Below are 11,612 nucleotides of genomic sequence, written 5' to 3'. Positions count from 1 at the left end.
GATTGTCTGAATTCCACTTCCTCCAGCAAATGTATCCTGACCACTCCAGCCCACAGCGATGACTCCCTTCTTTGAACACCCAGGCTGCCTGAAAGATGTGATGACACGTTGTTTTGTTGGTATCACACCTTTGCTTTGAAGTTAGTTCTCATCTTCCCAGCAAGGCTGCAGGGCCCTCAAGAGCAGAGCTTCAACCCTGCACTGCCTGCTAGATGGATCTATATGTGACACAGAGCTGCTCTTTGCATCCCAAAATGCTTGTCAGAAGCATTTATCAAAACCCTCCTTTTCTCCAACTGCCTTTTTATGTTTTCTTTGCTCTTATTTTCAATATTTATAAGAATCAGTGTGTAGGACACAATGTCAGCTTTAACAACCATTTATTTTTTGAGGAAGGTCAACATGCTTATTGTTATTGGGTATTACAGTCTCACTTTCTCTCTTGGTGAGGGGGTGAGGGTGAGAAAGGTTTCGGAACACTGGTGTTAGATCTTGAAAACACTTTGGAGAAAGTTGATGATATCTTCTTCCTCATCATTTCAGACCTCTGTCTAGAGGAAGTATGGGGCTTTTCAAAGTCTGTGAACAACCAAGAGAAATGTGATCAGTTACCAGGCTTTCCAATTGCTGTCAGGCCCCGGGGAGTGATCGTTTAGGATTCAGAAATAAGTAGTTGTATAATAGCTTTTGTTTTCAAAAGTGCTTTCACAAAGAGTAGTTTGCTCCTTCTGACAGCCTTGGGAAGAAAGCAGGAGAAACCCTTTGAAGTCAGGTGCCTTGTCTAAGGTCACATGGGTAGCCTGATGAGCTAATTCCACACAAGAAGGTAACTTTCACCTCTCAACAGTACTAGTGTCCATTTCAAAATGTCCAGATAAAAGCAGCTGTGCACTACAAAAGGCTAGCATTTCTCACTCGGTTTGGGAACATTTTCAGTTGTCTGACCCAAGTGATCTGTTTGTTGTGTGAGCTATACAGGACTTGAGTGGCCAATAAAAGGCTCCATTTGGACTCATTGTTCTATACCACTTGTCTTGTGCAAAGGGCTCTTAGAGCATCTAATAGTTTATGTTAACAAAATGATTGTTGTATCTGTAAGGACAGAAATGAGCATTTATCTTTGTTGCTGATGAATTGTGACGATGTCATAAAAAGACACAGGGCAATAAAGAACATACCTTCTTATTTCTAGTAAAAGACATGGTTCTCCTAGACCTCTTGCAAATCCTCAGTTTTTCTCTTTAGCAATATAACCTTAGGAACCTCAAGGATCTACGATTAAAACTAAGGTGAAGAAGTGAAGAAGAAGTGAAGTCGCTCAGTCGTGTCCGACTCTTTGCGACCCCATGGACTGTAGCCCAACAGGCTCCTCAGTCCATGGGATTTTCCAGGCAAGAGTACTGGAGTGGGTTGCCATTTCCTTCTCCAGGGGATCTTCCCGACCCAGGGATCGAACCTGAGTCTCCTGCATTGTAGGTAGACGCTTTACTGTCTGAGCTACCAGGGAAGGTTCTAAGGTAGCAGATAGCAAATTTAACCCCAAATAAAGGGGGGTGGGAATAGTTTAGCTCTTCAGATCAATAATGCAGTACTGGAATGTGCTGATAGTTTAAACAAAATAAGAACAACCAGGAAATTAATAAGGAAAAAGCCAAAATTTGCAAAAGTAAAGGCTTGAATGGAGAGATCTCTTCTGAAAAAGTAAGACAGACTTAGTAACAGAATTCAAGCGTATACTGCAAGGCCACATTCTGAAAATCTTGAGGGGAAAAACAAAGCTTTGTTTTTGCAATTTGCGGGTCTTGTTAAAAATGTAGATGCCTGGTCACCATTTCCAGGTCTCCTTCAAGACACCCTGCTGCTGCTTTGATCTGCTTTGTGGGCAGCACCATGGACTTCACTTGGTTGGTACTGGTCACTCTGAAGAGAGAAATGTACCTGGGTGTTTATGGCCATGACACATGCCAAGGCTAGGGAATGACATGTCGTACCATGAACTGATTTTGATTCCCCCAAAATCCTATTTGTGAAAAATAAGCTGTAATGAGCCTGTGTTGGTCCAGAAGTCCCCTCTTTTTGGGTGGGTTTTCCTAAACAGGTATCATTGTAATTTCAAATTCAATGTAAACTCTCCTCTGTGGGGAGCTTTACTACTTTGAGCACCTTAGCACAGGGTGAGCCATTTCTGCATTTCTTCCTCCAAAAGCCCTTATCAGAGCAAAAATAGGTAATCTGAACTGCTTCTCAGTGAATTCCTCTAATGTGTAGAATGTAGGGGTTGGGAGGAGGTGTCCCCATCAAACTAAAGTCACAGAAGAATGTGATTTTACTCTTTGACTGGACATGCTACTTGGAAACCTAGATGGGATCTTTTCTACTTATCACTGAACTCTGCAGGCAGTTCCTGGTCACCGCTTAGTTCTGAGATGTGACCCCTGTTTGGCAGGAAAAAGAATATGGGATAGAGCCTCAAGACCTGTGATGTTTGAGCCCTGGCTCAGCCACCTGCTGGCTGTGCCACCTCAGGCAGGTCATTTGCCTCCATTTTCTCCTCTCTGAGAGACAACTTCAAGACTTGCAAGGAAGCATGGTATGATAAGCTTTAGTGACTTACCTTGTCGATATAATGGAAATGATGCTTCACAGGGTGGATGTGAGAAAAGCACTTAGCAGAATGCCTGGTACATGGCTGGTCCCTAATAAATGTTACTTCCAGTACCTGTCACCCCTTTGCTGTGAAGTTTAAGTCAGAGAAATGCATAATAACCTGCAAATTGCAATCTACATACATACTAAGGGAGAAGGAAATGGCCACTCACTCCAGTATCCTTGCTTGGAGAATCCCATGGACAAAGGAGCCTGGAGGGCTACAATCCATGGAGTCGCAAAGAGTCAGACACGACAGCGACTCACATACACACACACACACATACATACTAAGTCATATTATTTCATCCTCATATTGGTGGTGGGTGGATGTGCTGCAAGGCAAGAGCCATTCAATGTGATGGGCGAGGGGGGTGAATGATCAAAACTCCTCTATGTTCAAAATGACATAATTGAGAGCTTCATTCTAAAATGATAAATTTGTTGTACCTGAAGTGCCATCATTTGAGGAATATGGGCTGGTCAGGTCACTTCTGCGTTGATAGAGGGTGAGAACCTGCCAAGACAAAGGTGAAATACTAGCTTAAGCCTCTGCCCTTTGATGGACAGCGAACACTAGAAACCCTGAAGGGGGCACAACCATGGTGGCATCATACATAGTAATCTCAGGGCCCCTCAGTCTCAAAGAATTATCTTCTGGGACTTTGGTTATTCCTAGGCATGACTTCTCATAATTCTTGCTAATTAGGACACCCAGGATTGGCGCCAGACTCAGACAAGGGCTGCCCCTGGCGGATAATTTCAAGGGCTCACCTGTCCCAGGTCACAGAACAATGTCAGCCATGCTGCCCCTCCCCTCCTGGAGCTTGGAACAAATAAAACATTTTCGATCCTTCTCTGAGCAAAGCTTATGATAGTGGAGGTCTTAAGGGAAGGAGGAGGCAAGGGGAGGTCCATTTTACTACCCCAATCTTCTTTGAAATAATTCTTAACCATTGTGAGGTCTGGAGCAAGACAGTGGCAGTGTGAGGTTGCAGCAGCCTGGAGGGGGCAGGGCGGAGATGGTGGCTCAGGTGCTGGCTCTGCTCTGTGGACCTTCCTCACCCCCTGGAAGGCAGCAGCAGCAGGGTCCCAGAAGGGCCTGCAACAGGCTGGGGGAGGTGGCTGGGCTAGGTGTGCCATGGTGAGGGCAGTTAAAAAGGATGGGGCAAATCAATGAAGGCAAGATGAGAGAAGCATGAGAGATGAGAGAAGCTCTCCACACCAACACCTATCGTTGGTATGGAGAGCAGAGTATTATGGTGAAATTTTGGATTTGAGGCAGTTTATGGATTAAGATACTGAGGATAGGATATATAAAGGGATAAACTGGGACAGAACAATCTAAGGGACTGGTTCTCAACGTTGGCTGCCCAACACAACCATCTGGAGAAATATTACAAATAGGCATGCTTGGACCCCGCCCCAAACGAACAGGAATCCCTGAGGCTGGGGAAAGCATTGTTCTCTTTTCTAAGTTGCCTGGGTGACTCTAGCATGAAGTCAGGTTGAGAATTCCTTATCTAAAGGAAGGAGGGGAAGGGGCAGATGCTACTAAATGGCCAGACACAAGTCTGTTAACTCAGTGGTTCTCAACACTGCCTGTTCATCAAAATCACCCAGGGCCCAGGCTGCAACCCAGACCAACTGAATCTGAATCTCGGGATGGGACGCTGGGCATCAGTTGTTAAAGTTGATTCCAGGCTGCAGCCAGGGTTGAGAACCTCTGCTCTGTGTAACAGTTCCCACACAGGGCTGTCCATCAGCTTTATGGGGGTAGGAGTTGAGGCACTCCTGACTTAGTTGAAATTTGACTCTGATGGTGCTAAGGCTGTTCTTCTGACAAACATTTATTGAGCATCTACTTTATCTCAGTCCTATGTTAGGTGCTGGGCATACAGTTATGAGTGAAAGAGACAAGCCCTTGCTGTCATGAAGCTTATACTCAAGTGAATCCTCTGCCAGAGGATGAGGGCAGGAATATTTGACAGCTTTGTTTACTTCTGAATCTCTAGCCCTTGGCACACAGTAGGCACTTGATGTTGAATAAATGACTAAATGGTGACCTAAGTGGTGTGAAGAAAATAACGCAGGATAAGGGGGATGGTTTGTGTTTATGTGTGTGTACATGCATGCTGGGGGATGGTTAAAGTGAACCAAGAGTAAAGCAAAAGTAATACAAAACAGAGAGGAGGATCTAGGAGGATCTGTAGTTTCAGTCTCCTCAGAGACTTCCTAAGAGGGCTTTAGGTGGAGGGAATTTCCTGGGATCACACTAAGGAGTGGGCCAGATTTTTGGAAAGCTGCCTAGGAAGGGTACCCTGCAAAGCAGATGGAGCCAGTGTTCATTTCCCTCAGCCAGCGCCCCTTCCTCTTCGAAGCATCTGTTTCCTCGCTGCCCCCACCGGGCCCTCTAGTTCCAGGGCCTCACTCTTTGCGTGCCATTGTTCTCAGGTGCTAAGGGACTTGCTCTATGCACTTACTCGGGGACAATAACTTCAACCAGGGGTTGGCCCCAACTGGGAGTGCTTCCTGAGGCCCCTCAAGGCATGCCACACCCTTACTTTAAGGCACTCCCTCATTTCTGTCAGGGTTCCACTGGCTCACAATGAGGGGAGCCAGTGAAAAATATTTACCTCAAGACTGCTCAAATTCTCCAGACACGGACATTCAAGACTTTCTGTGATCAAAACACAATATTGGAAAACAGTTATTTCTGAGACATGTACACATTTTGGCACAAAAATAACCTCAATAATTTCATCAGAGAATCGCAGAAACTAGGCAAGCAGAAGAAACCGAAAGAGGTGAGATCCTCAAATTCTGGGCACAGGTCGTGGGGAAGATGCCTCTAACATGCCAAACTCATCCCATCTAGGGTCCTTGCACTTACTGAACTCTGTGTGGGACCCTCTGCTTCCAGATCTTCTTGTGGTTACTTCCTTCCCGTTATTAAGATCTGATGTTTCTAGACTTCTTGGACCAAACTAATCTAGTCAGTCATTCTATATCACTTGGGCTCTTCTTTATTATTTTTTTCATATTCATCATCAATTTCACAAATGTGTACTGAGTATCTACTCTGTGCTTCTTTTGTAGACACGTGGGGATACAGTGAACAGAGAAAAATCCCTGCCCTCATGGAACTAACATTCTAGGGAAGGGAGAGAGTCAATAAACAAAATTTTAAAAAAGCTTTCAGATGGTACAAATGCTAGGGATAAAATTAAAGCAGGGAGTGCTGGGGTGGTATTGGGGTTTCAGTTTTAAAGAAAAGTGTTCAGGGAATTTTTGACTTCGAATATAATATTTCAGCAAAGATCTGAAGAAGATAAATGTTCATGTGGCTGGAGTGGAGTGATTAAGAGGGATCATAAAGAGAGGTGGTCAGAGAGGTCACCAGGAGGGGTGAGTGGAATCCAGACCATGTGTGGCCTTGTAAGCCATTGTAAAGACCCTGGCTTTTATCCTGGGTGAAATGGGAAGTACTTATTCCTATCTAGAATTATTGTGTTTATGTGCTGTACTCAGTCGCTCAGTCCTGGCCAACTCTTCACCACCCCAGAGGAAGCCCTATTGTGTTTATATCCCCTTCCCAATTAGAAGGAGGTGAAGACTTTGTCTCTCATTCGCAGCTGTATCTCCACAACTTAGAACAGTGTCCAGCCCGAAGAAAGTGCTCAGTGACTCTGTTGAATGTGAATGAATGCATGAACTGGACAGGTGTGATATTAAATATTACCACAGAATACCTATATCTAAGTGTGATTCACTGCAGTGAAGTTGAAGAAAACAATGACATTGAGTTCAGATTTAGGAGACTTGGGATCTATATTCTGACTGCCAGTATGACCTTGGACAAGTTACTTCCCTATCCTGAACCTTGGTCTGTTCAGCTGTAAAATAAGGTTATACTAGCTACTTTCTGGCTCTGACAGCCTATGATTCCATAATACAGGAAACACGCCAGTGACGTATCATCCTCTGATGATGACCTGTTTATGGGATTCTGGCAACTTACCTCCATTCTATGATTCATCTTTTAATGAATGTTATTTCCACTCTCAAATGGAGAGGATATATTTCTTGAATAACTTCTTGAGTGGGTGCAGGCTTGAAACAACCAAGGGCAACTCCAGGTCTGTAGTTGGAGTTTTCAGGCCATCTTTACAGTAAACATGATACCCCTACCTCAGTGCTGTCCCACTGTTAGAGCCACATTAATCCTTTGAGCTTTAAAAGAATAGAGGACCAAACCCAACTCATAAATAAGGAGTCAGTTTTAACAGAGACAGAATTAAAGTGGGGTGCACCCTAGCCAGGATTTAATGTAAGCAAATAAATGTAGGTTTCATTTTTAGCTTTAAAAGCTTTTAAATATATTTTACTAGGGCTAACCTAGTTATATCAGAGAAGGCAATGGCACCCCACTCCAGTACCCACTCCAGTGTTCTTGCCTGGAGAATCCCAGGGACGGGGAGCCTGGTGGGCTGCCGTCTGTGGGGTTGCACAGAGTCGGACATGACTGAAGCGACTTAGCAGCAGCAGCAACCTAGTTATATAAAGCAAGCATACATTCTTAAAGAGATTATTAAATCCTAGTAACATGGGCTGTAGTCTACATATAGATGTGATAAACCTTTATTTCCTGGATATTTCCCACAGGATCATGGTAACTGTAAACTTATAGTCACACTACATACTTTTCACCACAATTATTAATGGAATCTTACTAGTGTTTCAGAAAAAGCAAACTAGTTCATCACACTAACTGGTTAACTGACACTGATTCCTCCATAGATCAGCCTACTGGAAAACTCAGTATTCATCAATGTGATGAACAAACTCTCTTTTTAAATACAATCTAATTTAAAGTAAGAAAATAAATCAATCCAACCTTCTGTAACCTTTGCACTTGGATCTGTGGAATGTTCGTCATCAAAACTAAAGAAAAGATACAAGACATTTCATTTTCTTTGTATTTTATATGAAGGAATGAATAATGATCAATGAATAATAATGACTGTTAAAGAACCATCTGTGCAAGTCTTTATTTATATAGATGCAAACCTGGCATGGTATGTCAAAATAAAAATGACAGCTACATTGACTTTGGTTTTATATGTTCCCACTTGTCTTATGCAATGATACCAATAGTTGAGATTTGCCTGCAATACTAATTATGTATGTTAAGACAAGCGTGAGTGGAGATAAAGCCAGTGGTGGGCCAGGAGTGGATGTCCTAAAATGGCATTGGGTCAAAAAGAAACCTTAATTTCATGGTGCCAGGTGGAAGAGGATATAGTTGGGACAGGGTGGATTTTCTTCCTTATGCCCTATTTCTCCCATGATACAAAGTGCTACTGTTCTGAGCTTATGGTTACCAGCGGGGAGGGTGGGGTGAAGGGGTGGTTAGGGAGTTTGGGATGGACATGTGCACACTGCTGTATTTAAAGCGGATAACCAACAAGGAAGTACTGTATAGCACAGGGAACTCTGCTCGATGTTATGTGGCAGCCTGGATGGGAAGGGAGTCTGGGGGAGAATGGATACATGTATACATGTATGGCTGAATCCCTTTGATGTCTACCTGAAATTATTACAACATTGTTCATTGGTGATACCCCAATATAAAATAAAAAGTTTTAAAAAACAAAAACAGAGTGCTACCGTTCCCAGTTTGTGAATATTCTTATGAACACAAGAGCAATTTTAGACATGTTTTGGCTATTCTAGAAAAACTATTAAGACTTCAGTGTACTTTGTTCCTCCCTGTCCCTATAGATATCACATGGTCCAGCCTTTCTCTTATAGTCTTTTCCAGCCTGGATGGTCTTATCTAAATCTTATCCATCATTTAAAGCCCAACTCCAACTCTAATGCTTTTAAGAATTCTTCCCTGAGTGCTCTAATTTACATTGCCCCTCTATGTCCTTGGGATTCTTCTGACAGTGCAACCCTGCTAAGCATTTAGGTACATATGTGAACTAAGTGGGGACTGTTGACTCAGAGCCTGTCTCCCAGATTCAAGAACCTAACACATTAAAGACTCAAAGTAACTAAACTAGAAAGCAGATCCCAGGAGAAGAAAGTAGAGACCAGGTAAATAGGAATAGGAGAAAAGATGTGAAGGGAGGGCCCAGGAAGTAAACACAGAGGGGAGTTAGGGGAAGGAGTGAGGGGAGATTGAAGGGCTAAACTGGCTTCCTCACAGATTTACTTGAGGGGCCTATTCTTCCCATCAACATAACGTTCATTTCAGATTTCTATTTCCTTAGCCAACGAGTATTACTTTAACTGACTGTACCTAGAAGACGAAGCCAGATCTTCATTATATGAAGATGTACTCATCATTCTATGGATGAAGTGATGTGTTGGTTCGGTGTTAGGTCTCATTTCTGTTTCCTGGAAAAATACAAGACATAAAAGAGTGTTTATAATAAATAAAACATACCACAACATTTCCTTAGTTATCTATATAGCCAGCATTTCTGACCAGGCACACTTTGTTTGCTCATGAGATTTCACATGGCTTTCCAGTAAATAAACAGATCCCAATACATAGAGTTTGTGCAAGGCTATTGACCTGATGAGCTCCTGAACTGGTCAGAGTCATAGCCCTGTGTTTTGTTTTCTCTGGTTCATTGCTGCTTCTGAGTTAACTGGAAAGAAGTGAAAGTGAAAGTCGCTCAGTCATGTATGACTCTTTGCCAACTCCATAGACTGTAGTCCATGGAATTCTCCAGGCCAGAATACTGGAGTGGGTAGCCTTTCCCTTTTCCAGAGGATCTTCCCAACCCAGGCATTGAACCCAGGTTTCCTGCAAATGGATAATCCATGGGACTGTTTTACTAGGAAATTCTAAATCATGTGTAATCCCCATACATATGAGTAAGGTACAATTTTGGGGGGAGGGCTAACCCAAGAGGTCAGTGAGGCCCAGATCACCACTAGAAGGGTACAGAACCAGGGATAAGAGCTAGAGTTTATGGGCTGTTTACAGGGGGAATATTCAACATATTCAACTAACAAGCTGGATAAGTAATTTTTAAGAAGATAGTTGGTTAAATAACTTTCCCCAAAGTCACATAGCTACTAAGTGACAAAGCCAGAATTCAAACCTAGATAGGCTGGATTTGCCTGAATGTTTTTACTCCCCTTCAAGTCCATCTTCTGGTCCTGCCCGCTGGAATGGAGTTGGTACACACAAAACTTCCAGTGAATATTTACAGGGCAGTGTACCAAAAACCCCCACAACCTATCATTTAAAATAATTAGCTTGTATTTCTCCTAACCAGTTTCTATTTTCTGTTTTTCTTGTCCTTCTAAATAGCCTAGGACTCTTTCCATGATCTGTTTTTCTTCAATTGAGGCTCCCGGCTTCATCTGTTAATCACTTCCCTTTTGTTGTAAATATCATCAGAGCTGGGAGAGACTACTTGGGATCCAGTTGATGCCCTTATCTTCCTACCCAATGTGTATTACTTGGGCTAAGTTTGTGAAACTCCCTACCCTTTCTATAGAAACCTGGTCACTGACAGTTACATTTCTCACTTACGCTCAGTTGTGTCTTTTTCTCCCAAGACGAGTTTGTGACAGTCAAGCATTCTGAGGTAGTTACATCAATGTTAGAATCAGTTCTTATTAGTGTCTGTTCAGATTCCGTCTGTTTTGCTGGTGACACTTCAGTCATTATAGTTACACTGGATTTGGGCTGACATTTTCCTACTGACAAAAATTTTTTCAGACTGTGATTGCTCATCAGTGGCTTAGGGTGAGCCACTGTGCTGGTAGTGAGCTTCATGTCTTCTTTTACTTGATCTTCAAGTGGGCTTTCTGGAAATTCTTCTTCTTTTACAACCTCTTGTAAAACAACTTCATCTTCATCAGAAGCTAAGCTTTCTTCTTTATTTCCTAAATTTTCTTGACTAATATCATGAGTTATTAACCGAATGATAAGATCTTTTTTGCTTTGGACATCTTTTAAAAGCTCCACTTTGGTGATGTCGGGCTTTATTAAACTCTGAAATGAATTTCTACTAGAAGTCTGGAATTAAAGAGACAATGAATGTTAAAAAACAACCAATTCAGTCATTTTTGCTGTGGTTCTACTGTATTGAATAGTAAGGCAACTTTCACATGGTTTCTATTTCAATTTAGTAAAATTACTTATCTTTAAGTGCCTTTTACTTATATATTAGTCATATATTTAAAAGAAAAAATAAATGAAAATCATAAGCAATATTTGCTCTTTTCTATAATTCTTTTTTGCATTCAAGATTAACAGTCCAGTTCAAAGAAGAGATCCTAACTAAGGTTCCTCCTTTTGCTTCAAATTTTACGTTTCACTCGTCAAGAAATGCAAAATGCATACTTTAAGTACACTGTTTTCATCATTTGCTTTGAAAGTCTTATAACAGATTTAGACACGATAACATGTTTTTCTGAACTCCTTACTAGGGAACTAATACAGCAATCTAAATAAAGAAATTTTCATGAAAAAGGCAAAGTGTTGGCTGACCAGGATTTTTAAAACTGATGAATAATGGCAAAATTGTGAAGGACTTTGAATGTTCACTCCTCACCCCTCCAACACCCTAATCCTTGGAACATATTTTCCAAAGGAAGCTTCAAAGAGTAACTTTTCATTCTCACTTCCCTAGTCAAATGTTACTTTCCATTTTGCAATGTTAAAGACAGATTAAGGAAGAGACCATTACAATTAAACAAATAACTTTTCCCATTTCTGTAGCCTTTTGATGATGCCACAGAACTTTCAAGTTAATTTGAGTTATCAATCTTAGATCCCTCTGTAACACTGCAAACCAGATTTTCAGATAAATGCTGCCTTAAAGGAATATCCTTCGTGCAAAACAAAATTAAAGAACTTCTGTAAGAAATGGAAATAATCAATTTTGGTTATCTGTGCTGGTGGAGGGAAAGGGGTCAAAAAATAGATCATTGTA

General features: G+C 41.9%; 1 protein-coding gene across 1 annotated transcript in view; it reads right to left on the bottom strand.

Annotated features, from left to right (window-relative positions):
* Nucleotides 1–363: 363 nt before the first annotated feature.
* Nucleotides 364–11,612, bottom strand: part of LOC147341427 (fibrous sheath-interacting protein 2-like) — an 81,740-nt gene continuing 70,491 nt past the window's right edge. Inside the window, exons 18-23 of the mRNA XM_086389310.1 lie at nt 10,205–10,693; nt 8,954–9,051; nt 7,544–7,590; nt 5,283–5,326; nt 3,097–3,163; nt 364–579 (exon numbers count right to left, since the gene is read on the bottom strand). Coding sequence (XP_086245436.1) covers nt 431–579; nt 3,097–3,163; nt 5,283–5,326; nt 7,544–7,590; nt 8,954–9,051; nt 10,205–10,693 — 894 coding nt within the window. The 3' untranslated portion in view covers nt 364–430. The remainder of the gene's footprint in view (nt 580–3,096; nt 3,164–5,282; nt 5,327–7,543; nt 7,591–8,953; nt 9,052–10,204; nt 10,694–11,612) is intronic.

This window comes from Bos grunniens, chromosome X (assembly GCF_055505025.1).
Source record: "Bos grunniens cultivar Pamir isolate PY7600 chromosome X, Bosgru_T2T1.0, whole genome shotgun sequence".
NCBI lineage: Eukaryota > Metazoa > Chordata > Mammalia > Artiodactyla > Bovidae > Bos > Bos grunniens.
This window is presented reverse-complemented; position numbering and strand designations above follow the sequence as displayed.